This window comes from Chrysemys picta, chromosome 8, assembly GCF_011386835.1.
Source record: "Chrysemys picta bellii isolate R12L10 chromosome 8, ASM1138683v2, whole genome shotgun sequence".
Lineage (NCBI taxonomy): Eukaryota > Metazoa > Chordata > Testudines > Emydidae > Chrysemys > Chrysemys picta.
The window spans coordinates 75,207,263-75,234,041 of record NC_088798.1 but is presented as its reverse complement, the minus strand read 5'-3'; the positions used below and the strand labels follow the sequence as shown (position 1 = coordinate 75,234,041).

The 26,779-nt window shown below is 50.3% G+C and overlaps 1 protein-coding gene across 15 annotated transcripts in view; it reads left to right on the top strand.

Moving 5' to 3' along the window:
* CXXC5 (CXXC finger protein 5) overlaps nucleotides 1–25,353 on the top strand; it is a 136,045-nt gene extending 110,692 nt beyond the window's left edge. For 11 of the 15 annotated variants that reach the window (XM_024107109.3, XM_024107107.3, XM_065554834.1 and 8 more), the window contains 3 exons: nucleotides 11,272–12,250; nucleotides 23,811–23,942; nucleotides 24,371–25,353. In XM_024107109.3, coding sequence (XP_023962877.1) covers nucleotides 11,459–12,250; nucleotides 23,811–23,939 — 921 coding nt within the window. In that variant the 5' untranslated portion in view covers nucleotides 11,272–11,458 and the 3' untranslated portion in view covers nucleotides 23,940–23,942; nucleotides 24,371–25,353. Of the gene's footprint in view, nucleotides 1–4,259; nucleotides 4,442–11,271; nucleotides 12,251–23,810; nucleotides 23,943–24,370 lie in introns of those variants that run through there. The other 4 variants (XM_065554835.1, XM_042850747.2, XM_024107112.3 and 1 more) reach the window with 3 other exon arrangements.
* The last annotated feature ends 1,426 nt before the right edge of the window (nucleotides 25,354–26,779 follow it).

Below are 26,779 nucleotides of genomic sequence, written 5' to 3'. Positions count from 1 at the left end.
CATTGCCGCTCTGCTCCGGGATATCCTCTCTGAAAGCCAGGTCGTCTGCTGGCTGGATGTGAGCTGGCTCTGAGCAGCTGTGCCTTGCCCTCTGCTCCTCCCTCTCGCTCCTGAGCGGGAGCGCCTTCCCGCTTCCTCCAAGGAAATTCTTATCTGGAGCCCCCAATCACACTGATCTATCATCACTGCTTAGCCAGCATTGCAGCAAGGAATGCCACCTCCGGGGCCAAGTTCATCCGTAAACTCCGTGACTCCACTTCTCTAACAGAGCTGAGCCAGACGTGGAGAGCTGCAGAGACCTACAGCCCCTCAAATGCTCCAGACCAGGGAGGTCTGTGGGGAGTCTCCAATGCCACCCCACCCCAGGTCTCCTTTCTCTGGCTGAGAAGGGGTTATCCGTGTACTGCAAGCCATAGACGTGAGCACAGAGCAGCTCTGGACTGAGCAGCGCCCTCCCGTGTGCTTTGCAGCTATCCCCATCACGGCTGGAAGCGTACGGTCACCCCCGGCAAGCAGCAGGTGCCTGTGGCCGTTCTTCATTTCTCACGAGCACAGGCTTTGGCAGTTCCTCTGGCTTCTGCAGTTTCTCTGCCTCGCAGCAGAGGATGGGGGAGATTCCCCGACTCCCAGCAATAAGCAGCAGCTGTGAGGCTTGAAGCTGCACAACAGTGGCTTGCCTGCTTGTGGGAGCCCTGAGCTTGCGGCACCGTGGGGTGGAAGGTGTGTGATGGGACATCCGAGAAGAAAGCACTAGCTGGAATCACACCGGGAGTAGGGGTGGGGGCTGGTCCAAGTGCTTTGAATCCAACATTGACAAGACAAAGGTGTAGGAATCCCCTAGGGCAGAGCATCCCTGAGACACATCTCCTGCACGGCTGTATGCGGTGGTGGTGAGTGCATCGGGAGAACCTGTCCCCAGGACTGGAGTAGGGCTTGGAGATGCCCCTTGGCTCCAGGCACCGTGTATCCCACCCATTTCCAAGGGACACAGCAACAGAAAACTCATGAAGCAGTGTCACCCCGTAACCACTGCAGCCACTCTGCCACCCAGCAAAGTCCCTGGCCAACCCCTGGCCCATTGATTTGTGTAGGAACACGTCCATGCCCTCGTTACCCAGGGCAGCTTCCACAGGGTGTGGGCACTGGAGAAGGACAGGGCAGGAGCAGTAGGGGGTGCAGAGGACAATGGGCAAAGGGACGGTGCTGAGGGATAGTAATGAAAGTCACGTGGGGGCAAGATCTGGGCATTGTGAGGATATTGGCATGGCAGTGAGGGAGGTTTCATGGAGTGATGGGTGGGGGGGTATTGGAGCAGTTTTGGGGGTGGTGATGGGAGGTATTGGAGCAGATTTGGGGGTGGGGGATATTGGAGCAGTTTTGAGGGGTAGGAGGTATTGGAGCAGTTTTAGGGGATGAGGGGTGGAGCGTATTGCAGCAGATTTGGGGGTGGTGGGTAGTGGGTATTGCAGCAATTTTGGGGGGTAGGAGGTATTGGAGCCATTTTCAGGGGTGAGGGGTATTGGAGCAGTTTTGGGGGGTAGGAGGTATGGGAGCAGTTTTAGGGGATGAGGGGTGGAGCGTATTGCAGCAGATTTGGGGGGTAGGAGGTATTGGAGCTGTTTTCAGGGGTGAGGGATATTGCAGCAGTTTTGGGGGATAGGGGTATTTGAGCAGATTCGGGGTGGGGATGGGGGATTCTGGAGCAGTTTTGGGGGGATGGGATGGAGAAAACATGCTTTGAGGTTTTTTGTTTGATCTGATGGTGAAGGAAAAAGGAACCAATGTGCAGGGCACCTAGTGGAACTGCCCCCTCTCTCCCTGGGGGCGGACTGCCAAGGGCTGGCACATCACCGTTAACGGCGGGGAGCCCCATCTGAGTGCTGCCCCACCTGCGGTTCATGTGGTTGCATTTTCGGGCTGTTTCTGTGACGGTGCTGTGGGCTCACAGCTCCCGCTCAGTCCCCTCTGGGTCATGCTGTGTCTTGGCGAAGGGTGGGTTGCCTCCTCGGTTAGGCAGCAAAACCTCCTGCAGGAAGTGCTCATTGTGCAGAGCCCGCGCTTCCCTCCTGCCCCCTCTCAGCTGCGAGTAGCCGCCTCTCATTGATTCAGCGCAGGGTACAGGGTCCAGGATGGGACGCTGAGCTAGCACCGACTGGCCTCAAAATCAATCCCCTCTGCCTTCTCTGTGCTTCCTTCCTTCTGCCAGCTGCGTGCTCCTGGCCCTGTGGCCTAGGACGAGGCTCTGGGCTTGGCAGGATAATCTCCAGGGGTCTCAATAATTTATAAAGCTCTTACCCCCTCACCACAGAAATCTTTGGAAGTTTGACATTGAAACGTGTTTCCTTATCAACCACCCTTTACCTTCAACATACATGTTGGTTTGTTATTGTAGGGTTGCCTGCCTGAGTGCTAGGGCTATGTGCGCTGGTTTGTTGTTGTAGGGTTGCTGGATCACAAACTGGCATCTTTTTAAGTTCCCCATGCTGGCTTTCAGAGGTGGCTGGGAGCAGCTGTGCCCTTGTGTCCCTGGGATCAGTGCACTGTTGCTCGGTGTTGCAGGGTTGCCCGTGGCTGGATGGGTTGTGTGCAGTGGCTGGCTGCATGGCTGGCTTGTTTGCCATTGCAGGATAATCTGGGGGGAAGCAGGGAGGACGGGGAGTGGGCAATAGAATAACAGCACCAAAGCATTTGGGCTAAAACAGGAACCCCAGGAGCTGCCTGACCTTTGCAAACTGCTCTAAATCTGATAGGGTCAATCTGGGGCCTCCTGACCTTGACAGCGTCCCCTTTAACCCTGGCATCTTTCCAGCCTGCTAAGCTGCCCTGTATAAAGACCTGAATGAATGGGTGCGTCACATGACACTTAATGCTCTGGCTGAAACTAAGCACCTTCTGACAGAGCCCAGATGACACACTGTGCCAGGGGAACTGTCGGGGGGGAGGGCGGAGGCGTCAGGGGGGATGGGCTTCAGGGGGGTGCATGTCTTCTTTTGGTATAGAGTTATTTGTTAATTAAGGTCCATGGTTGCAAAGAGAGGAGTAGGGTTGTTAAAAAAGCCACGCGGAGTAAGAACTAGCCAGCACAGGGCAGCGACTGTAGGAGAGCCACTGATGCTCCTTGGGGTTTGACATCCCCTCAGGAAGTGGGGATGGAGACCCACAAAGTTGACACACACAGAGCGTGGCCTGTGCCTGGGCAGTTCCCAGCGCCTGCAGGGAATTCCATAGAGCTCCGCCCACTTGGTTCTGTGCTGGATCGGGGCCATCAGCTTGAAAACTAGACGTAGCTTGGAAAGTCCTGAGCCCCCTCCCTTCCTTTATCCAGCTGCCCCTCTCCTGCCCAGTGCCTGTGAGAGCCCTGCCCCCAAAACGCCCCTCGCCCCATCACAGCTCTCCTCTCCCTGGCCGGGAGGATGGACAGGGCTCCCTGTTGGTGCTGTAACTCAGATGGCCAGAGGGGTTGCTGCGGAGACCCCTTTGTTTCCCAGACACACTCCTCAGTGCTGCTGCCAACCTAAAGGCCAGTCTCTTGTGGTCAGCAAGCCAGCCGCCTCAGACACTCCTGCCGCTTACGGCGCCTGGACCAGCTTCCTGACTGCGACAAGAGCAGCCATTGAGTTTGTTGCTGTCTTTGTTTTCCTCCCTCTCTACCTCTCCTTCTCGTCTTCTTTCTTTCTTTCTTTGTCATCCTGGTTCTTATATCTTCCCTTCCAATATCTTGCCTCTACCTTTGTGGAATAGCCACTGCTAGGTGTATTTTTTTTTTTTTTTTTTTTTTTTAGCTCTAAGGGCTTACCTCCCCAGGAAAGCTATTCTGGAAGACGGTTAGTTTTGGTGCTGGGGGAGCAGAGGGAATGGGGCACTGGTCATGTGTGAGGTGTGGTCACGTGTGAGAAGATGGGTAGCAGCAGGCGAGCTGGTAGGTGGGGAGGCTGTAGGGGAAGGAGCTGCAATAGTCAAGGCTGTAAACAATGGGGTCACCATCACTGACAACCTCAGGAGGAGTCAACTGATGTAAAGACCCTGAGACAGATGGGTCCAGTCCTACCCATCTCAGGCAGGCTGCACCACCATGGAGCTGGCCAGGGTTAGACTGGATGCTCAGCTATCAGGGATAATGAAATCTGGCCCATCACAATCCACTCAGAGAAGCTAACTGACCTACCAGAAGTCTCTCCCACCTTGCCGTTATCTCCTCCAGCCCTCATGTGTCTCCTTTCCCTCCCCATTGTTTTTACTGGGCAAGAGGGACTTATTGTTCCTGCTCCAATGAGGTTGGTGCCTATAGGTAACCACCTCTCCTTCCCCACAGGTTTCATCTGTATTGATCATGGCTGTGTCTTCTGTCTTCTGCCACAGAGAGCCCTCCAAGAAGTACCCATCAAGAAAGCGGGTAGCAAAGGGGGTTGCCTCACTGAGCCATGCATGGATTACACCAGGGGTAGGCAACCTATGGCACACGTGCCAAAGGCGGCACGCTAGCTGATTTTCAGTGGCACTCACAGTGCCCGGGTCCTGGCCACCGATCCAGGGGGCTCTGCATTTTAATTTAATTTTAAATGAAGCTTCTTAAACATTTTAAAAACCTTATTTACTTTACATACAACAATAGTTTAGTTATATATTATAGACTTAGAGAAAGAGACCTTCTAAAAACGTTAACATGTATTACTGGCACGCGAAACCTTAAATTAGTGTGAATAAATGAAGACTCGACACACCACTTCTGAAAGGTTGCTGACCCCTGGATTACACTTAATGCGAGAGCCAAATGGGGTCAGATGAAACCCGCTTAGGAGATACAAATGGGCCCGCTGAAGCTGGGCATGCACACGCGCATACCCATACATGCATGTACACATGAGATGTGGCCATTGTCTTTGACCGGGAGCAGATCCCATCCATGGGAGAGGCCGGATTCTCACTCCCCTATGTGATCTCACAACAGCTAGGATGCCAGTAAACCTCCTCCAATCTAGCAGTCCTTTGTAAAACCATTTATGATGAGCACCTAAAATCATTCCCCTAATTTCATGCTTTGTAATGACCATCCCTTATCAAAAGATACTGTGGTATTGTGCTGGGACTGATGGGCTCACTGACGTCAGGGTTACGCTAGTGTAACTCCATTTACTTGTGTGGAGTTACTTCTCATTCACACCGGTATTATTAAGATCAGATCACTGCTATTAGCCATAGCGCAGAGATTTTCAACCTGTGGTCCAGGTACCCCTGGGGTCCGCAGACTATGTCTAAGATGTCCAAAGGGGTTGGCATCTCCATTTGAAAGTTTTTAGGGGTCCGCAAATGAAAAAAAGGTTGAAAAACACTGCTGTAACATTTGGGCCGTTACCGCTGCCCATGAGGGAGGATCTGCCTTTGTAAGTAACTGATGGAGACACATATTGACCAGCGGGTAGCTATACAGAGACATACAAGACTGACAAGAATGGGAACTGTTAAGGTGCTGCCTGGGATAGTGTGTTTTGATTATGCTGACATGACATGGTAATGAGTGTCAGTCAATAAGCTGTATTCAGTGACCTAGTGATGCAAGGTTCCATATCCTATAATCAACCCTTCTCCACGGGGCATCCATTTCATTCTTTGAATGTATAATATTTACCCTGATTGGTCTGAACTACAGAGAACTTGAGATCTCTATTTTCACATGGGTGTCTTCCCTTTCTGTGATGAATGTTCTAACCCTGACACTTCCTAGCAAACAAAACACTGAGGCACGATTCAGAGGAAATGTCAGGAGCGGCGAAAGGTGCCCTAGCAAAGTCGTTTACAACTGAAACTTCTGGCGATTGCAAATGTGAGCTGGGCATGCCAGTAAAACCAGGCCTGATTCAGTGCTCTGCACAAGTCCTGCAGATTTCCGTCTAGGTAGCATGTCTGAAGCCCTGAGTAGGCTTCCCGAATGTGAACACAAGAAAGAACATCTTGGGTTTTCCTTTTCCTTTACTACATTAGGCCTGTTGAGATCAGAATCCCCAAACTGAGTTTAATGACAAGTTCCTAAAACCCACGTTTCTGATTGTGCAGGGTTGTTAATAATCCCGTCCCGATGTTAGCCCTCGAGTCCTAGCCAAACTGCAAGCTGGGTAATTACATTCTACCTCCCTACATTACCTCTCCAGCTCCAAGTGCAGGTGGGGCTCGTGCTCGCTTCTGGGGCTGAACTGTTGCACAGTGTTGCAACACCTGCCACTTTCCACCCCAGAGGTGGCTGCCTATAGAGAAGAAGCTGCTTAATTGGAGCAGCCTGCTGGACAGCCTGTTATCCCAATTATGGAGCCGTCCTAATTATCCGAAGACATCCTGCTTCTAAGCTCAGCAGGGGTTGTAGCCACCGGATTGTACGAGCTCTGAAGCGCCTAAGCTCCACGCCTGTTCCTGGGGAGCTCAGAAGCCCAGCAGGGACTAGGGGTGCTGCGGGAGCAATCCATTTTGTATTCAGTGGGAGCATCTGCCTCCCAGATAAACAGCGGCGCTATCAGCCAGCACTGCTCACTGGGAGGAAATCGGCTCCATTAGCTGTAGAAGTCCTGACTGCCCGTCAGAACTGGCATGTGCTGCATGTAGACACATCTGCATATTGCATACAGCTTCTATGGGCTAAATCAGCTCAGCGAAGTAAGGGCTGTAGCAGGCCCTGGATGCTCCCAAGCAGGGACGGTTGTGCTGCATAGGCAGGGAAAGGGTGCCGAGAGACTGGCGTGGGTGCTGTGGCAGCCTCCTCAAATTACCCCAGGGGGCAGGGGAAGGATCTGGGGCTAGTGCCGATCTACAGCTATGTGGATGCAATCCACCTCCTGTGTTTGGCAGGGGTGCCACCCTCACTTTGCAGAGTCCCTTGTGCAAGGCTTGTTCACGTGGGGTTTGCAATTGGGGGAAGAAGATCTGAGCTGCCAGTCTGCCAGTTCTTTGGGCACCTCTAGGATGAAGGGCCTTGTATAACTATTCCGTGGGGCTAGCGTCATGGTGCTTGATCTTTGCATGTAGCCCTTAGCACTGATTCACCGAGGCCATAATTGGCTCTGCACCCCCTTGTGCCGTGCTGGATTTGTCTGTCCCTGTTTGGCTGCGCTCGCCACGTTGGCTTCTGTTTCCAGTGTGATGGCCAGGCTGCTCCTGGTGTGTTGATTTGTGTGGGGGTTGCCACTGCTTGCTCCCAGGAAGCCCTGTTTATGGCCCCCAGTCTGCAAAGATGCATGGATGCACTTGAAATTGTAACACACGAGAGCTGAAGAAGGGTAGGAACATTTCTCTCATCAGTCGATCCATTTCCCTTACCTGGCTGAGCTGGGAGATCTTCCCTTTTCTCCAATGTGGTCTCCCAGCACACTGATCCTGCCATGAGGAGATACCCCGTGCGGCCAGGGGGTATCTGCAGAGGCTGCCACAGCACCCAGCTCATGCTGGTCTCTCTGCACCCTCTCTCTGCCTGTGCAGGAGAACTGTCCCTGTTTGGGTGTATCCAAGGCCTCCCACGGCCCTTCCCAGACTCAGCTGATTGGGGCCCTGAGAATGTTGAGCTTGGGTGAGAGTTACAGGCTGGGTGCAAGCCGCTCAGCACGTAGGTGTGCAAAACAAGTGTGACTTCCACACCAAGGGGGTGGTGGAGGGAGGGGCAGCAGGAAAAGCAGTAACAGGAGGGCGTAAGATAAGGAGGCTGGGTGACTTTATCTCACATCCTCTTGTTAGATGCTTTTCCTGCTTCGCTCCCCTCCGGGCCCCTGGCATGCCAGTTACAGGCGTTTTTGCAATAAAGGTGCAACACCCCAGAGTGCTGCTGGAGAGAGACTTGCCTGGGACCCACTGACTGCAGCAGCGGCGGTTATGGCTTTGCACGCTGACTCAGTGCCAGATTGGTGCAAGATACCCTACTTCATCCCTTACGTGCATCCTCTCACCACCTTTTATGTCACTGCTGACTTTGGCCCATAGATTTCCATGGGAGCTGCACCAGTTTACCTGAGCTGGTCCTGTCATTGCTGCAGCAGTGCTAATATCCTACATTTTAGCCTTCTCCATATCTCAGGCCCACCCCTTCTAGCTAGCCAGGATCCCCCTCCCGTTTACTAACATGGGGGGAGGGGACAGGGCAGCCACAATGCCCTGACCCCTGGTTGTGACCTCCAGGCTGAAAGGCTACATAGCTGCTCGTTACATTACAACATGCAAGTGCTGAAGAAAGGGATAATAGTACAGTGGTAGGAACATTTCTCTTATGAGTCAAGGCATTTCCCTTATTAGGGTGAGATGGGACCTCTTCCCTTTCCTCTAGTATGATCTCCCGGCGCACTGATCTTGCCAGGAGGAGATACAGATTTCACTTTAGAGCTGGTTCCGCTGTGTCTGGGTGACTGTCCTTTGGCAGAGAGGTCATGTAATGTGGGAAGACTGTATGATCCTGTATTTGCAAGCCTCTTCCCTTTAATTACTGCAGGCCCGCAGAGAGATTTAAACACTCTGTAGCTGGGTCAGGCCATGCAGTCGTATTGAATAAGATGTTCGCTGCAGAACACCTAGAAGAAAGGGAGGAATGACGGATAGACAAGAGCAGGGAGAAGCGTGCCAAAGAGATAACGCAGCTGTCACTCTTGGCGCTGGGAATAATCAGGGCTTGTTGGTTTAAGGCAGATGAGACGCCACATTGTGACGCCAAATGGGCCAGGCTGGGCGGGTTTGTGTGGCTCAGGCCCTGAGGCAGTGGTGGGGGGGCATTGTCAGTGCAGGGGTGTTAGCCACCAGTGTGCCTGGATGGGCCATGGCCCATCCACTTAGCATCCATGCCCACTCCCGCAGCCCTGGCTCTGCTCCGGCCCCAGTGCTTACCCTGCTCCGCCCGGAACTCCATCTGGGAAGTGGAGTCGGAGCGCAGGGGCTTACCCCTCTCAGCCTGCCTGGCGCTCCATCCGGGGAAAGGGGTCAGGGGCTTGTCCTGCTCCGCTCGCCCGCCCAGCGCTCCATCCGGGGAGCAGGGTTGGGGCACGAAGGCTTGGCCACTGGAGCACCAAGTGGGTGGGCTGAGCGGGGCAAGTCGCTATGCCCTGAACCCACTCCCCGGGTGCGTGCCTTGGCCCCAGGGGGCCCCTGGCCAGCGTGTCCATTGCCCCACGCAAGGCCAGCTGGGGACGGTGGGCGGGAAGCAGCCCTGATCCCTCCTGCTCCCCCTCCCCTGCCCCCTGTCATTGCTGATCCACCCGAAATCAGGGCTCACCCAAGTGTCCCGTCCTGCTACGCCACCTTTTCTGAACAGCTGGGCAGGAGGTCATCATGGCCCTTGAGCACCACAGGTCGGTTCTGATAGGCCAGTGTGGATAAAGTGCTGTCGGTGGGAGCTGCTGGGCCTGTCCAGTGGCTGAGACCCCTGAGGAGGGCCATGGCCAACCTCCAGCTCAGGAAGCGATGGCCCCGTGGCCCTGCAGCCGGCTTGGTGGGTGGCATGTGGACTTGATGCCCCTAAGCTTTTCTCATCTAAAGCCTGATTACTCTGGCTTTGTGCCCGTTGGGTGCGGGGGGCGAACTTTGCACTAATGAGTCTCCCTGCAGCCAAGCTGGGTCCTGACCTCCCTGTTTGCGGGAGCAGGTTGGGCCTGCGGAATTTGCACCAGCACATTTGCCCCCCGTAGAATGGGTTGTGGGCACAGTTCTGAGCGGCTCCTCCTCCCACTCTCCTCCAGCTGGGCGCCCGGCAGGCGAGTGCTCTGACTTGTGCCCGCTGCGGTATTGCAGTGACCTAGACATGGGAACTACCCAGGGGAGGCCACCCTTCAGGAAACGTACCCGGGCACTCAATGCTGAGGGTAGCAGTACCAGGACCGCCTTACACAGCAAGGAGGAACGCAGCTGGAGGCAGTGGGGCTACACTGGTGTAGGTGAGATCAGAATCAGGCCCATGTGGCCATAGGAAGCTTCTCCGATTGGCTTTGCTGTCTGCAGACTGATTCACTATAGCAGGGTTTTCAAACTGCATTGCATCGTGACACACTTCTGACAACAAAACTTACTACACGACCCCAGGATGGGGGACAGAAGTCTGAGCCTGCCTGAGCCCCACCACCCTGGGTGTGGGGGGGCCAAAACCCTGCTGCCCTGGGCAGGGGGCCTGTAATCTGAGCCCCAACACCCAGGGCTGAAGCCCTCAGACTTCAGCTTTAGCCCTGGGCCCCAGCAAGTCTAACACCAGCCCTGGTGACCCCGTTAAAATGGGGTTGCGACCTACTTTGGGGTCCTGACCCACAGTTTGAGGACCACTTCACTAGAGGGATTACACCAGCTCAGTGTAGGCTAAACCTCTGGGGTCTGCTATACAGAATGGAGAGGGACGTTCTCATCAGGAGAGGGACGTTCTCATCACGGGACGGTCTCGTCACTTTCCTCTCTGCCTCCCAAGGCAAGCATTCATTCTTAAAAAAAAAATAAATAAATAAAGAAGAAGAAGAAGCAATCCCCCCTGCAGCTACAGGAACTCCTCGAGCAGCAGCAGCGCTCGGGCAGTGATTGAGGACACGAGAGGGAGTCAGGCCAGAAACACAGACTGACCCATTTAGTCGCTGCCTGAGCTGGGTGAGACAAGGGAAAATGAATCCGCATAAATGGTGAAAACAGATTAGATTGCTGGGGCCTGGTTCTCTTCTCACACCAGCTGTACCCTAGTGCAATGCCATTGGGCCAGTCCCTGGCTCTGACCTGGCAACCTCAAGTCCGGCATTAAGAGAAATCTGTCTGTTTGGGTATGTGGCTAGGAAAAAGAGGGCATGGACAAGATGCCACTGTGTCTGACTGATCCTCAGCTGCAGGGACGGCTGCTGGGGATGTGGGAAGGAAATAGATTCAGTGGTGCTCTAGGGACTAGGCTAGCAGCCTCAGAATCAGGGCAGCACAAAGATGACTTAAAGTCATCTTTCCTCACTTCACGGACCTGTGCCGAACACTGCTCAGCTGGAGGAGAGGATCTGGGCTGCTGGCTTCGGCAGGGTTCCTCCTCATTTCCCCCAGTGGGAAAGGGGAATCAGATCCTTGGCGCATTAGCAGTGCAGGGTGCTGCTAGTCAGCCAGGCCAGGCCGTTCCTTTGAAATCCATGATGGTGACCCTTTAAACGTAACAGCGTAGAGTAACTGATCCCAGTCTAGGTCCGTGCCCCGTCGGTTCATTGTTAGTGGAGCTGAGGCTTTCATTGCAGGGAGCTGGAGAGTGGCTTTGGAAAGCACGGTCACTTGTGCCACTGCTAACTGTCTATTGTTTTCTACTTCCAGAGCTGTATGTTTTGTACCAGCACCGCAGACGATGTCCCTGCATTGACGTTGCCCTGAAGACTCCTGCAGCAGCATTGGAAGGATTCCCCTGTTGATTATAATTATTTCAGTTTTTGGTGGTTGGTTGGTTAGTTGCTGCGGCGAGTGGGGTTTGGTTTTTTGGTTTGGTTCTGGTTTTTTTAACACCATGTCTAATTCTGGCGCCCCTCAAGACGCTGGTAACAAGCCCAACATGTTGGACAGAAATAACCAAGAGGACTCGCAACCCCCTGTCAACTCCGAGAGGAGGAACAAAAGTGGGATCATAAGTGAACCTTTGAACAAAAGTCTTAAGAAATCGCGTCCGCTCTCCCACTACTCCACCTTCAGCAGCAGCAGCTTGGTAAGCGAACATTCAGAGAAAGGAACCTCCTTAGCTAATGGCAATGAAGCAACAACTGTGGATAAAAGTCACTCTACCTCAAAGCACAAAAACATCTCTAGTATGCTGAGCAAATCAGACAGGGCGTCAGAAATCTCATCAGAAGGACAGATCAGCCTACAACAGTTTGCTCAGTCTACAGATATGCTCAAAAGAGTGGTACAGGAGCACATTCCTTTACCAAATGACCACGGGACTGGTATCTCTGATATGGAAGCGGTCTCAGCTGCAGAGACAATGAACAGCCCATCTGATTTTCCTTACCTGGGGGCTTTTCCCATAAACCCAGGCCTTTTCATTATGACCCCTGCTGGCGTGTTTCTGGCAGAGAGCGCGCTCCATATGGCTGGCTTGGCAGAGTACCCGATGCAGAATGAATTGGCATCTGCCATCAATTCTGGGAAAAAGAAACGGAAAAGATGTGGCATGTGCCCTCCGTGCCGAAGACGGATAAACTGCGAGCAGTGCAGCAGTTGTAGGAATCGCAAAACTGGCCACCAGATTTGCAAATTCCGAAAATGTGAGGAACTCAAAAAGAAGCCGTCTGCAGCGCTGGAGGTAACTGGCTGTAGTCCGACATCCTAACCTTTCTCTTGGTCTGCTGTCCTTTGGATGTTGATAGAGATGATAAAATCCTGGGGCTTTTTTCTTCTTCTTAACAATTCCTGCCTTTAGCATCACACACAAATTGTCAGCGATCCCCTCATGCTGATCGACTATATTCTGATTAGTAATTAGCAGTAATATCACCTGAAATAGGTCTTGCCATTATGATTACAATCCTCTGTAGATTTGTATCCTTTCTATTGACTCCTGTAGGGGCTTTTGAGTTTTATAACAGGGGGAGTGTCTCACTATTGTACCTACCAGCTAGCTAGCCATTGCTTAGTACAATTCCTTGAGCCAGTAAGTGAATCATGGGATGAGGGCCTGATCCAAAGCCTTCTGAAGTCAGTGGTAGTCTTTTCGTAGACAGCAGTGGGTTTTGGAGCAGGACCTAAATTCTTGGCTTTTCATGGCAGGTCTCAAGGCAGTTACCCTGCCATTATCAATCTGTTAAACCTGTTTTTCCAAACTAGTGTTCCACTGTAAGTCATTAGTTTGCCCCTTGTTCTGAAAGGGAAGAAACAGGCTGTGGTTAATTCCTATGAAAATGATTGTGCTGTGTGCAAATTGTTAGGGGATGAGCTCTTGAAAGTTGGTGTGATCAACTGGGGAATGGCCACTTCATTTGGGAAACATGTCCAGTGCTGAGACAACCTAAGCTTACCTAGGGCTAGATTCTGAGCTTGATGACACCAATATGAATCCATTGAAGGAAGAGGAGTTACTCCAGATATACACTGGTGTAACTGGGAATGGAATCTGGCCCCTGATCTTTCCTTTTTTTATGTCTGGACTGTGGGCCAGGTCTGATAGGCTTCCTCAGTGTCCAGTACTGGAGCATGCTGGGTGTCTCCTGGGAGCTGCTGTCAGCCAGCAGAATCCAGTGAGAATCCAGGGTGTTCTGCTCCTTTCAGGATTGGGTCCTTAATCTTTACTTGGGCAAATGCTCTTTAAGATCACTGGGAGTTTAGTCTGAGTAAGGACTGCAGGATTCAGTGCTAGAAAAGAGCTGCCCAAACATATCCTGCTGGCTTGTGAAGCTGATTCCTGATGGAGTGCTAGTGCAGGGCAGATGGGTTATTAATTTGGAGCCCATATGCAAGGCAGCATGGATTGAGTTATCAGACATGCCTGAAATTCAACCAGAGCCTTGTGGAGCAAGGTCAGAACTCAGTTGTTCCCAGTAAACTTCAGCATAAATTATGTGAAAAGTTAGGCGTGAGTTAGGAGCATACAGTGCCTCTGGGCATGTTTCAGACATGAGATGACAATGGACTACTGTGCTTTATTAACGCCAACATGTATGCATCTATTCACTACTTTATCCATCCCTTAAATGAGGAAAGGTCAATAAAATTGGGGCTTGGGGGAATCCCTGGCGTGGGCGTTTTGTATCATCAGATGCTCTTCCCATAAATCTATCTCTGTATTTTGGCTTTTTAAAATAAAATCTCCTAGCCATGGGTGACCAGGGCTTCTGATGTTCAGCTGTGGGAGGACAGTTCACCCGCAGTCCAGTTTCTCGCTTGAATTTGAAATCCCAGAAGACCTGTTGTTTGGAAACGTTCTGTTGACCAGAGATGTTTTCTGATTCCCATGTGTTAGTTTTGTTTTGGTGGGGATGTGTGTTACACTTTATAAAGCCCTAGCACAAAAGCGATGTAGGTAGCAACAAAAGCAATCCCTTGCATGTCAAAGATACAACCTTGACCTGGAAGAGCTGTGTGGATACGAGGGAAATGAATCTCCCCGTTGCTTCTTGAGCAGAAATGGCTAAAGCGTGAGTGAGTGTTCTGTGCTGGGAGTAGTGACCACTTTTGGCTGGGCTGAGTCCTCTGAACAAAGTCCTCTGTATATTCCATTTAATTCACGATCGATTTTTGGTAGCTTGACCACCGCTCAGGCTGTGTGCCTTCCTCCTGCTGCTGAAGATTGCTCCTGTGAAGCCAACAAAGGTTAAAAACACCTCAACCTCAGCGGAGGCAGCAAGATGTTGTACCAGGTTGCAAGGGTATTATGCAACCTCTGACGTCTTCTGAAGGAGAGAACTTACTGTTTTCTTAGCCACGTTCTAAGTTTTCAATTAGCATCAGATCTGAATGAATAGTGAAGGGGAAAAAAATCTATTTGGGTGGTGGGGTTAGGGGGGGACTGGTGTCTTTCAAAAACCGCTGTATTGCTAAATTATATTCTTGTTCTAATTTGCTGAGTCAGTGATCTGGAAAAAGGGAGAGGGGAAAAAAAAAGTTCATTTCTTCTGAAGAGTCCTAAAGCAGGTCAATTGATTCCACAGCTCACATTAGGTTGAAGAGGGTTTTCTTCCTGCAGTATGAATTATATGGAAGTTAAATTGCATGGGAAGCCCTTCGAAAGCTCACCCGTTTGATTTGTTTCCTGTTCTACGGCTGACTGGGAAATCGGACTTTTAATTTATGATTTGGGGCCTCTGAGTGGACGAGTCACTTTCTTTTCCGAGTGAATTTGGAATAACGCATAGATGTAGAATAGGTGACTCAACAGGAATTCCAGATGTGGTTAGGCAGAAATGGATTGATAGCTGTCATTGGCTCTAAAGTTTCAGGTAAGATTCCATCCTTTGGAGAACTACAGTCACCAAAATAGGGCAAAACCTCAAATGCTGTACATTTATGGCCACTCTTTCCATGACATCGCCCCAGAAACTGCATTCTCATTCACACTGCTCACCTAGTTGGCAGTCCATGTGCGTAGGTAGGTGAAGACAGGGTGGCAGACTGTGAGCTGTGCCAGTGGGAGATGCAGTTCTCATGCTCTTTAAGGCGATCCAGTGTATTCTTCCACTCACTGGAGCCTGGTGGAGCTGAGGGCTGTGGACACTACAGATCTCAGCCTCTTCTGAAACTTTCATTATTTATCTCTTTCCTGATGAAAATATCCTCCTCTTAGACTTTGTCATCTCCATAAAGTCAGACAAATTTGGGAAGTCACCTGTGTTTCGGCACAATTTATTGGTGATTAAATCTTCACCAACTTCAGCTGTCACCGCTGGCCAAAGCACTGCAACAAATTCATGCAACATCACTGTGTCCTGCTCAGTTTCTTGGCTCGATAGCACCCCCTGGAGGTGGTCATGACTCCTGTTTTGAGAGCAGAGGCATTGCTGATGGTCTCTGTGCCCCAACAGCTGTTTCTCCATTGCTGGTGATGGCTAGACAAGGATGTGTTGTCCCGATGTTATTCTTGTGTGTCCCAATGTTATTCTTCAAAAATCTCTCAAGAGCCACACTTCCTCCCTTTCTGATCTGGCTGGGGAAACACTGGAGAACATACTCACATACGTTCATTTGAACAAACTCTGTGAATCCAGTTCAACGGCATCCATAACATTCTCTTTTAATTTTTGGTGACCTTTGGGCACCTCCGCCTTGTACAAGAATGTGTGTGGAAGTTTCAGGTCTCTTGTGAATACGAGTGCAAATATGTGGCCATCTTGAAATCTCTTTGAGTCGCCTCTCCTGTTGTACAAAAGGTTCTGTTATCCAATCAGGGAACAGAAACAAGACCATGTGACCTAGATGACCATTCACACATGCCAAAGGGCAAATAGAGAGAGGCAGTGAAGGGTTAGAGATCAGCCCATTGCCTGGGATATGTTCGTTCATGGTAGTGTTCAAACAGCTCTGAATAACAACCAATTGTAAAAAGCCTCCAGCTCAATGCCTGGTGCACACAGGTCTGATTCACTGCGACCTGAAGTGAGTTGGGCTCTGCCCAGGCACTGGCTTGCTCAATAGATGAGTCTAAGCACTTACATGACTCATTCATCATCTTCCTTCTCTATACAGAGCCCCATCCTGAGAGGGGTTGAGTACGTACTTAGCACACACAACTACTGTGGGGAGTCAGGGGTGCTTGGCACCTCTCCAGATTGGGTCTCTTATAACCTTTCCAGACTCATCTTTGACCTGGAACTTCTTAATTTTCCTGATCTTTCTAGCACCTGTATTCCTCCAAACAAAGCCCTGAATTGGCCTTTCAGATCGGCACACCTGGCCCCCGGTTCAGTATTATCAGCTGAGCTGCTCCAAACATTATGTTCCGCAGAGCAGGCTGAATGCTGGAGGTGAGAGAGACCCCTGGGATCTTGGCACTTTAGGTGCCTCTCCTGCCCATGTAGAAACCTGGGCCTGCTGTGCACTGGGAGTGTGTCCATGTACCATGGGTCAGCATGGCGGTGCACTGCCAGGCTTCAATTTGGGCAGGCAGCCCCTCAGTCCAGAGCCCTTAGGAACGAGGCAATGCAGGGCATGGGCAGAATGTTTAAAGGCGTATCTTCACTAAGAGACACGACCTCCCTGACTCCATGCCATCTGTGGCCCCCGTGACTCCTCTTGATTGCACCGGTGTCCCCAGCAGCATAAGGCCCGTGTGGGGTGTCAGTGAAAGTCAATCCCTCGGGAGGGTGGGGGGGAGTCATGCACCTCCTGAGCTATCTGTAGAGCTGGCTTTTGGGACCCTGGTAAGCTCATGGCCCAGGCTTCAGAACCACATTGGTCCCCTGTTTTGTGAGATGACTTTAATTCGAAGGGGTCACCAGCTGTCTGAACGTGCTGGTGGGGGCTGTGCTAGCTCTGCTGAACAGAGAGCAGCAGGTCCAAACCCAGGGAAAGACCTGCCATGCCCATTTTGCCTGGCCACCAAGTGGTGGGATGGAGGGCAGTAGCCATCCCTAGCCATAGGAAGAGAGAGTAGGTAAAGGAAAGCGTTTGGGGAAGGAGGGGAGAAAGACGGAGACTAACGTCCTGGAGAGCCCCCAGATCCTAGTGCCAGGCTTGGCTGTCTGCTGCTTTTCGTAAACCCAGCCATGCAGTGATTCTGGGCTGCAGAGCACGAGGCCTGGGTTTGATCCCACAGCCCTGTCTCTTGCCCTCTAGGCTGATAGGGACTGGGAGCGATAGGATTGCTCAGCTCCTAGTGGGTGGAACAACTTCAAGCCACTTGGCACAACCCCTGTGGCTGAAGCAGGGAAGGCATTAATGGGCTCCAGTCCCTGCTAGCCTGCCCTGGTCAAGGAAGGTTACGGTGGGGTAAGGCCCTGGTGGTTGAGGTGGGGAGAGGAGAGAGAAGCTTTTCCAGGAGAACTCCCTCCCGATAGCCAGCGAAAGGAGCAAAGCTGTGGATAAAAATATCACAGTCTTTACGGAGGCATAAAATAAACTTCATCTCAGCATCACCATTACCCTCCCTCTGCACGTCAGACTGCCTGAGGGACGGGGAGCCGCTAGGCCATGTCAGAGGAAGAATGAAAGGGCGGGAAAGCTCCTTGCAGCTGCACCCTGGCCTCCCATACATAGTGAATGAGGAACGAGGAAGTACCAGCCTCTGCGCATGGCCAGTACTTTGGGCTCTTCCCAGATGAGGGCACCTCTCTTGGCTTGACATGGTTGTACCGTGGTTTTGTGGCCACCCCATGTGCGGTGTAGAGTGAGCTGTCGATCACGGGGGGTGAGGAGCAGAGTGCACGCCCAGCATGGCTGTCTGTCACCTAAAATAATCCCTCCCTGTCTGGTCAGTGACTCTGTTATCAACAGCCATGTTGGAATGGTCTTGGCCAACGCTTCCAAAGAGGGTTGCTGCTCTTGCAGTTCGAGCCATAGCATGGGCAGGACCATAGATAGCAGGTGCCGGGCTCCTCTGATGCCATCTGAACATAAGATTGTAACATAAGATCAGCCACACTGGGTCAGACCAATGGACCATCTAGCCCAGTGTTGTGTCTTCTGACAGTGGCCAGTGCCAAGTGCTTCAAAGGGAATGAATGAAAGGTCTTTTGCAAAAGATGTCTCTTCTTGAACTCCCGGCTGGGGCCCAGGGCTAGCCCTGCTCCCAAGGCAGCGCTTGCTCCTGGCACTGCTGACCAGATATGTCGCTAGCACAAAAGCATCTTTTCCCGATTGCTCTTTTGCCTCCTCCAGTGATTTGATTGCAAATTGCAGAAATTGTTGAGAAACAATGATTGTGCCGTGGTGCTCACTCAGCCCCCAAGATAAATTTGCCCAGGAAATCAGATGTGTGCTATGAGCAGGCGGGACCGGCTTATCGTCTTGTGAGCAAGCCAAAGCAGCTTGCTGTGGGCCCGACCCTGCACGGTGCTGCGCACCTTCCCCTCCCATTGCCCGAGACCTGTCTCTGTTTTACGCAGTCCCCATGTGGATGGGCCTGCTCCTGAAAACACTGTAGTCGTCATCACTGTCTATGCCATAGATAGATCCCACCAATCCAACATGCAGATGGGCACAGCACATCTACACAGCAGCATCAGGAACATGTTAACTAGGTTGGCTTGACCACAGCATACCATGTTATCCAGCCACAGTTGCACCAGTGGATTGTGGGACAATCTGGGCAACAATCTTATAGGTCCTCAGCTGCTAGGACCAGAGCAGGACATTGTAGGGGGTTTCATGTGGGATCGATCCCCTTGGACACAGGGAAGTGGAACTCACTAACCATGTGTGGGCACAGCAGAGGAACCACTCTAGGTCCCAGGTAGTGCCTGGCAGTTGTGCTACTGCCCTTCTTGTGACAGAACGCAGCACACCCACATGGCTAGGCGTCATGCTCTCACCACGAGTAATCTTACGGCCTGGGTGCAAACTCGCAGAACATCTGTGATTCTGATAGGCCCCTCAGAGCTTCCATACTTCCTGGGTTCAGCTGCCGGCAGGCCCCTGCTCTGCCTTGGCAATACCATTGCCTTCCACTCTGGCAGGTGGTATTTCTGTCCTGTATTGTGCAGCCATTTGAGTGTTTACATTTGGATGGAGCTTGAGAAGAAGAAAACCCCCATCCCCAAAGCGGGGTGAGTTGTGGATAGAGGAAAATGCTCGGTCCTTCCTCTCGAGGCAACTTTGAAAATCCCTGGTGGCACCTGAGCCTCAAGTTGGCATTTGTCCAGGCTCTAGGACATAAATCCAGTCCCTGAAGGGCTCCTGTGCATGGGCAAATCCTTCAGTTCTGGTTTGTCTGTCCTTGTATGGCAGGGAAGACGGTGCTGCTGAGCTGGCCTCTGGCAGGGTGCAGATTTCCTTCCGAAGCTGGCAAGAGGGGAGCCAAACCCCGAGGTCCACATCTACAGAGGAGATAAAACAACCCAAAGTGACTTTGCCCATACAAACATTTGCACACACAAGTGTTTGGGCTAAAAGGTGTGCGAGTTTTGCACACACCAGAAGTTAGTTGCACAAAAAGGGACACTGTGCTGAGGCCTCTATGAACATGCAGCCCTGAGTGCCTGCAGCTTCCGTGCCAGGACTGCTCATCATCAGCTGAGGCTTTGGCATTCCCCATCGTGCTGACTTGCTGCTGCTGTAAGTGGTCTCCCACCAACACCAGTGCCTGGAAAGACCTGGGCAAAGGACACTGGTTCTCAAGAGACTGCACCAGCCTCTTCCCTGAGCCTCCTCCATCAGTTTGCCTTTTTGTGCTGGACTGTTGAAGTGCTTTTCTTAGCATCCATCTTCTCCAACAGGAGATTAGTGGAGTCAGGGAAGCGTGCATGGACAGGCAGCTACCTGATTGAGGGTTTATGGCAATATAGGAATTGCCCTGCTCGATAAGCCTATTGGTCCATCTAATCCAATATCCAGCCCCTGGCAATAGTTCCTATCTGATGCTTCAGAGGAAGGGGGGAAACCCCAGCTGCTGCCCCTGGGGACATCCCACTTAGATCTGATCAGGAGCCAATGTTTCCTGACACCTGTCCTGATTCTTCCTTACCTGCAGGGACGGAAGCAGCACTTGTGCCATGTCATGGTGGCCGTAGAGTATTTTGTGGTACATGTCAGGCCCCGCCGGGTTTCCGATAAACACTTTTCTGGAAAAATACCACGGCTTCCTCCTGGGCAAAAAAAGAGAGTGCAGGAGTGGAGGGAGGGGGGCTTTCTGCAGGGCAGGTCATTCTCCCCCCCTCCCCTTTGTCAAGCCTTGCCAGAGGCTGGATGTGTTTGCACCAGTGGAACCAGTTTGGGGTGAAGATGGTTGTTCCTCACTAGCCCATCCTGTCCTCATCCACTTGGGTGCTGCTGCAGCACTTCATAGTTGTCCTGGGGGAACCCGCCGTTCCCCATCAGTAGCCTCAGCCAGCTTAGCTATGCAGGAACGGAAGGAGAGGGATTTAACTGGTACATTTGGCTCCTGCATTACATCTCCACCAGCTCAGAATCCCTGCGCTGCCCCTGGGGAGTCCTACGTGCTAGCAAGTTTCATCTGGCATTGGTAGGTTTCCTGTCTTGCTGCCTTTATAGCAGGCAGTGCCTAGGATAAGCCTCCTGCCACTCTTGAGTAGGAGATCTCCCTCAGTATCCAGGCTGGAAGACCTGTAATCCCCGGTGAACACTCCTCTGTCTTGCTGTGTATCATTCACCAGTGGGTCCTCAGCACAATGTGAGCTTTGAAAATCTTTCATAGTTCTGTTCCCTTAGCTAATGCTGACTCTCTGACGGTCTCTTCTTTAAAGGGTGCAACTCAAAACTGGTCTCTTCTGATGTCTGTTAGTTCTCCCCATGTGCTGTGATACGGTGGGATCTCAGAAGGGTCAAGCCAGGTCTGAACTTGGAAGCAAAACCCAAGGATCAGCAGGTGATAGTTTAGGATACCCCGTGTGCAGCGCTCTTCCCTGAACATTGCTAGTGCTGCCATTCAGAGGTGATGTAAACCGGAGGACTTGACCGTTTGTGGCTGCTTAAAGATTCCATGGTGCGTTCTGCAAGAACCGGGGTATTGGCCCCAGTGTCCTAGGTCGGATAATTAATTTCTGCCAGCTCACATGCCTTTTGCAGTTTGAAATTAATAAGAACATAAGAACAACCATATTGGGTCAGACCAGTGGTCCCTCTAGCCCAGTATCCTGTCTTCCGACAGCGGCCAGAGCCAGGTGCTTCAGAGGTAATGAACGGAACAGGCAATCATCAAATGATCCATCCCCTGTCGTCCACTCCCTACTTCTGGCACTCAGAAGCTAGGGATGCTCAGAGCGTAGGGTTGCCTCCCCGACCATCTTGGCTAGTAGCCATTGATGGAACTGTCTCCTGAATTTATCTAATTATTTTTTAATCCCAGTTATAATTTTGGTCTTCATAACATCCCCTGGCTAGGAGTTCCACAAGTTCACTGTGTGCTGTGTGAAGACATTCCTCCTCTCTTTCCCATCAAACCCCGTACTAAGTACTGGAACGGTACTATACACTAGCTGCATTCCCCGGACACTACATAAATGCAAGGGACTGCGGTGTAAAGCTGAGCTCTTGATAAGTTTGTCCTTTTAAGTGATTGGGTTTAATAAAGGTCATGTGGTTCAGAGGGTAAGGTCTCCGACTGGCAGAAGACATAGTTCTAGTCTTGACTCTGTTGCTTATCTTGGGCAAGTCCCAGCTTTCTCTGTGCCGCCGTCTCTCCATCTGTAACATGGGTGATAATGCTTGTGAGCTCTTTGGTAAAGCGTGTTACCATTGAACAGAAAACACTAGGTATTATCATTTAAATGTGGATGCATGCGCCATGATTCAATGTGCGTGTTGTTTGACAGGTGCCCAGAAAGGCCCGTTTGCATTGCTCATTTCTGCCATCTTGGGCTCTGTCCCTCGTTTTCTAATTTGCTGATTTCCCAAAGTGCTCCAGCCTAGCCTGTTTTTGAATGGCCTGAAATGAAGGGGAGGTTTGGGGCAGGCTCAGCAATCAGCATGAGGCTAGGGTAGCTTTGTAAAGGAAAGTTACCTTGCCGTGCCAGCTGCACTGGGAAGGCTGGCCTGGCTTTTCTGTATCCGACTCAGTGGAAGCCGGACATTGTAATCTACATCAGACACAGGGGAAGTAGGAGCTTGTTCCATTGTGTCTGGAACTGTAAGTGGATGGCTGGAACAATCACAGAGCTGTTTTTCCAGATGCCCTTTCAGAGCAAGCATTCTCTGTAGCTCCTTCCCTCCCCCCGGTCTGTTGAGTGAAACCCTTCTAAGATGAGCCCTTGTGGGTGGAGGAGATATCCTTTTCCCAGGCAGGCACGCTTCCTTTCTTCATATTAAAAACCGATGTCGCAGCGCCAGGTCAGGCAGTTCTCAGGCACAGTGAGTTTGTTGGGTCTCAGCTTGGTGCCGAGCGGTCCTTTTGTCCATATCACAACCGTAACCTTGTGGCTTCACCCAGCGGGAAACGAGGGTTGAGGTGCGACCTGCAGTGAAAGCCAAATAATAACCGTTCTGCCTCTGGTTGAAAACAAACCTCCCTTTCTGTCACTGAAGATGTGTGTGGTAGCCAGGCAGAGCTGTTGAGAGTGACTGCCCGGTGAAATGCTGTTCATTTGAAACGAGAACGCTAATTAGTAGATGTCACCTGAATCTCACTTTGTAAGGAACTGTTTAAAAGATGCAGCAGAGATGCGGGGTTTGGAGAACATGATCCAAGGTATTAGCTTCAGTTACTAGCCCAGCTGATTGTTATGAAATCTGTGTGCGGATGTGATGGAGCAGACTTAGGCCAACTCTTTCTTTTCCTGCCTTTGAAATGCATCATTTTTTTATTAAAGCGCCTACAGGCTGAGTCTGCACTAGGGGATTTCCCTGTGGTGGAGGACGGCAGCAGCTGACCACAGCTTCGCTGAGAGCACAGACAGGACCCGTGCTCCAGAAGCGGGGGCTGAACCTGGCTCTGAGCAGGACTGGCAGTGCCCGTTGAGTTTCCCAGGCTAGAGGAGGCTAAGGAGAACTTTCCACAAAGGCTTCTGGGCCAGCATGCTCACCAGTTACTAATGTGCAAACACAAGCCCAAATTCTGAGGTGTGCTGAGCCTTTCTCAGTGGGCCCAATCCTGAAGCCCTCACTTCTTGCACACTCAAGCAGACTTCTCCCTGAAGTGAATGGGAGTTTGCCTGAGCAAGGCTGGATCCTGTTCCTTGGGGGCCAAATTTTCAAAGCTGGGGGGCCTAAAGTTAGGTTCCTTAGAGCCATATTCAAGACTATCTAGGAACATCCTGTTTTTCAGAGGTGCTGAGCACCTGCAGCGCCCATTGATTTCAATAGGATTTGATGGGTGCTCAGCACCTTTGAGAATCTTGTCATTTGGATTTAGGAGCTTGACATTAGGCAGCTGGGTTTGAAAGTTTTGGCTCAGGATTTGGCCCACTGGTTGTCAGGGGTGGTGAGCTCCATTCCAGATCGTGCCTGGGAGCTGCAGTGTACGTCAGGCAGCCGCCAGCCTTCCAGGACGGTGGGAGTGACTTAGTGACGGCAGAGCTCCCTGCACCCTGGTACAGTGTAGCACTCAGGGCCCCTTAGCAGTTGCTGGCTCCCTTTGTGCCCTAATCAGCAGTCAGACAATGGGATGGTTGAGGGAGAAGTGGCTAGCCTGAAACAGGAGGAATTGTGCATTGTGTTTCCAAAGGCTTGTGTTCCAAAGGGGGGAGTGGGTTGATCCCCTACATTAAGCTACTCCCTCCCTCCTCGCATTACAAAGCAGATATTTTGTCTCCCATCCAATACAGATTTTCCTCTTTTGTGTGGACTTTTCTTTCTCTTTTTTCCCCCCACCAAAGGCTGCAACTGCTAAAAGGCGTAAGTCTCCCCCGCAGGACAAGTCCAGCTGTATAGTAACAGAACCCCAAAGACACTGAAATGTGAGTGCAAAGCGTGCCCCAGCAGGGAGGGCAGTGCACTCCAGACAAAATTTGCATGTTGTCATATGTTGCTTTTACTTAGCTGCTGCCTTTAATCAACTTACCAGTTGATTGTATTAGCATTACTGCCGGCTAATACCTCTTTGACAAGGTCCCTAGTATAAACATGGTGCTTCTTGGGGACCCCCCGCCCCGCCTAACAACCTGTCCGCAGGGCCAGATTTTGCAAACCCATCCTCATTTGGGCTTAAGCGGGACCTTGGGCTGGGATTTCATCCTTGAGGAGTAATGGGACTGATTTCACGAGGAAAGATTTCTGTGACCGGCCCCAGGGTTATGTGCAGAGCAGACGTATTTAGTAGCAGTTGTGTTTCCCACATGCACCTGACTCTTAACGTGTCCCTGTTTTCTTTTCTCTTTCTTTCCAGAAGGTGATGCTTCCTACAGGAGCTGCATTCAGATGGTTTCAGTAGGAATGAGAATTCCAAAGCTCTGTCATCCAAGTGCAATGTCACTGCTTGCTTGTGTTGTCTCAGGCAAGGAATTTTTTGGCTGAAATGAATGGATGCACCTGTGTCTCTTTAGAACCAAAAATATTTTCTCGCAGATTTCATTCCTGTTTTTATATATATATTTTTTTTGCGTTTGTTTTAACATCTTCAAGTCCTAGTAAAACATTTAACTGCTTTTCAAATAATAATAATAAAAAAATGGATCTGTAAAGTACCAAGACTTAATAGACAGAGTATGGACAATCAGTTTCTTTCTGTGTTTTGGTGTTGATGTTGTTTATGTGTGGAAGATGCAGTTCTTGTGTAGAGAATGTAAATTTACAGTAACCTTTTAAAATCTAGTTACTAATAAGCACTACTGTAATTTAGCACAGTTGTTTAATTACACCCTCATTTATACTTTTTATTTGATTATTTCCCATCATAAAATAGAGTGGATAGTTTCTAGAATGCCTCAACTTCATGTTTATAAATGAGAATATGTTTAAAACGATGTAGTACCCCTTTTCCTAACCATTCACATATGTAAGTTTAACCAGCAAGAAGCTTGGTATTAAAGATGAAAGAAAAATTGCTGCAAAATGGGCAGTCTTGGAAAAAAAATCATTGTTAGTTTATTAATATAGAACAAGAAATACTGCATACAGGGAAAACAAGATCCTAATTGCAATGGTTTACTTATAGAAATCGTTTTTATAAACTTACTGAAGTTAAAAGAAAAATAAAAAAAATTGCAGGACCTGTGCTGAAGCAGTTCTGAAAGCTAATATTTCTCTTATGTTCAAATCCCCGTTTCTCCAGCTCTCTCTACATCAGTAAATTGAAATGCTGTTTGTAATGTTTTAGCGATCCAGGCTGTTTTGTGAATAAAATGAATGCATGTTTTGTGTCATGATTTACATCTCGTTTTTTTCTGTCCATTTCTGTTGCACGCAGTTGTGGAAAAAAAAAAGCATAAAAAAATGTCCCTTTTGAATATGTCACTTCTTGTGTCATGGCATTTTCCTAAGTTTGCCTTTCTTGGCATTCAGGGTTTGGGGTGTATTTTTTAGTTTTTTTGTTTTGCTTTTGTTTTTTATCAGCAGATTAAAAAATAAATGAGTGAATTGTAAATGTTTGCCAGTGCAAATGGCGCAATCAATCATTTTTTCCCTAAGGTTGCATATGTTACATTTTTAACTGGTTAGCTGAATAGCACATGTTCTGCAAAATACATACTGTGTTAAATCTGGGTTCGTTACAATATACTTAGGAGTCTAAACTAAACTGTGCTAGGCTTGATCACTAGAATTTTCATTACAGGTAGCATGTGGACAACCAAACTACAGACTCCTTGGAAACTGACGTAGGGTTGTTGGTAGTGGTGAGTTTGTTGGGGAATTGCCAACTTGTATCAGGCGATGGAATCGGCACTACAGTCCCTTTTGTAAATTGAGGCCAAATCTGATTGGAAGTGATGGGTGTTATTTTCAGAAGCATTCAGTGTTTGCCTAGAATTCGCCTCCCACTAAGTAACCATTGGCCACAATGGGAGTAGAGATGTGTCAACACTGAGTGTGTTGACAGCCCCATCTTCATGGACATATTGTAACATGTGAATGGTGCATTTCTGAAAGAGGAATCAAACGAAATAAATGGTGTCCAACCCATGAGCTTTCTTGTTTTTGCCTTTGGCCCTTTCCCACCCTGCTTGGGTCCAAAGCAACACGAGGAGCAGGACTATAACGCTGTTTCTTGGATCCCTTATCACAGATCTGCAGACTTGGCAATGTATGCTGGGGACCTGATCCAGCTCCCAGTGAAGTCAATGGGAAGGCGGTCCTTGACTCCACTGGGAGTGAGATCTGGCCATAGCAGTATTGCGCCAATATTTTTTTTCTTTCTTCCTTCCTAACAAACAGCTGCACCAAGGTCTCTCCTCCTTGCCATTGCAGTTTGTGAGGTCCAGACATTCACAGCTATTTGCTGCAGGAGCAGTTCCCAACCCAGCCCACCCATAAGTACTCAGGCATTTCCAATGGTGCCCAACAGATTAGGGTCCCGAGCTCCTGAAGCCATGGCAGGAAACATAATGGGCTACAAGTCTGAATGCCACCACTTGTTCAATCTCACCGTATTTAATCATATGAGTCGTTTGGTTAAAAACGATCTCCCTTACTGGGAATATTTGAGCAGCTAGACCTGCCTAGAGTTTTACCATATAGTACATGCCATTTGTTTTTGTAAAACAATGCAATCATGCTACAGATAACTGTATTTAGACTGGTTCTGTCAAGACAAGGATAAAATGGATGCTTAGAAACAGGAACTCTTTTTTAGTGAGTA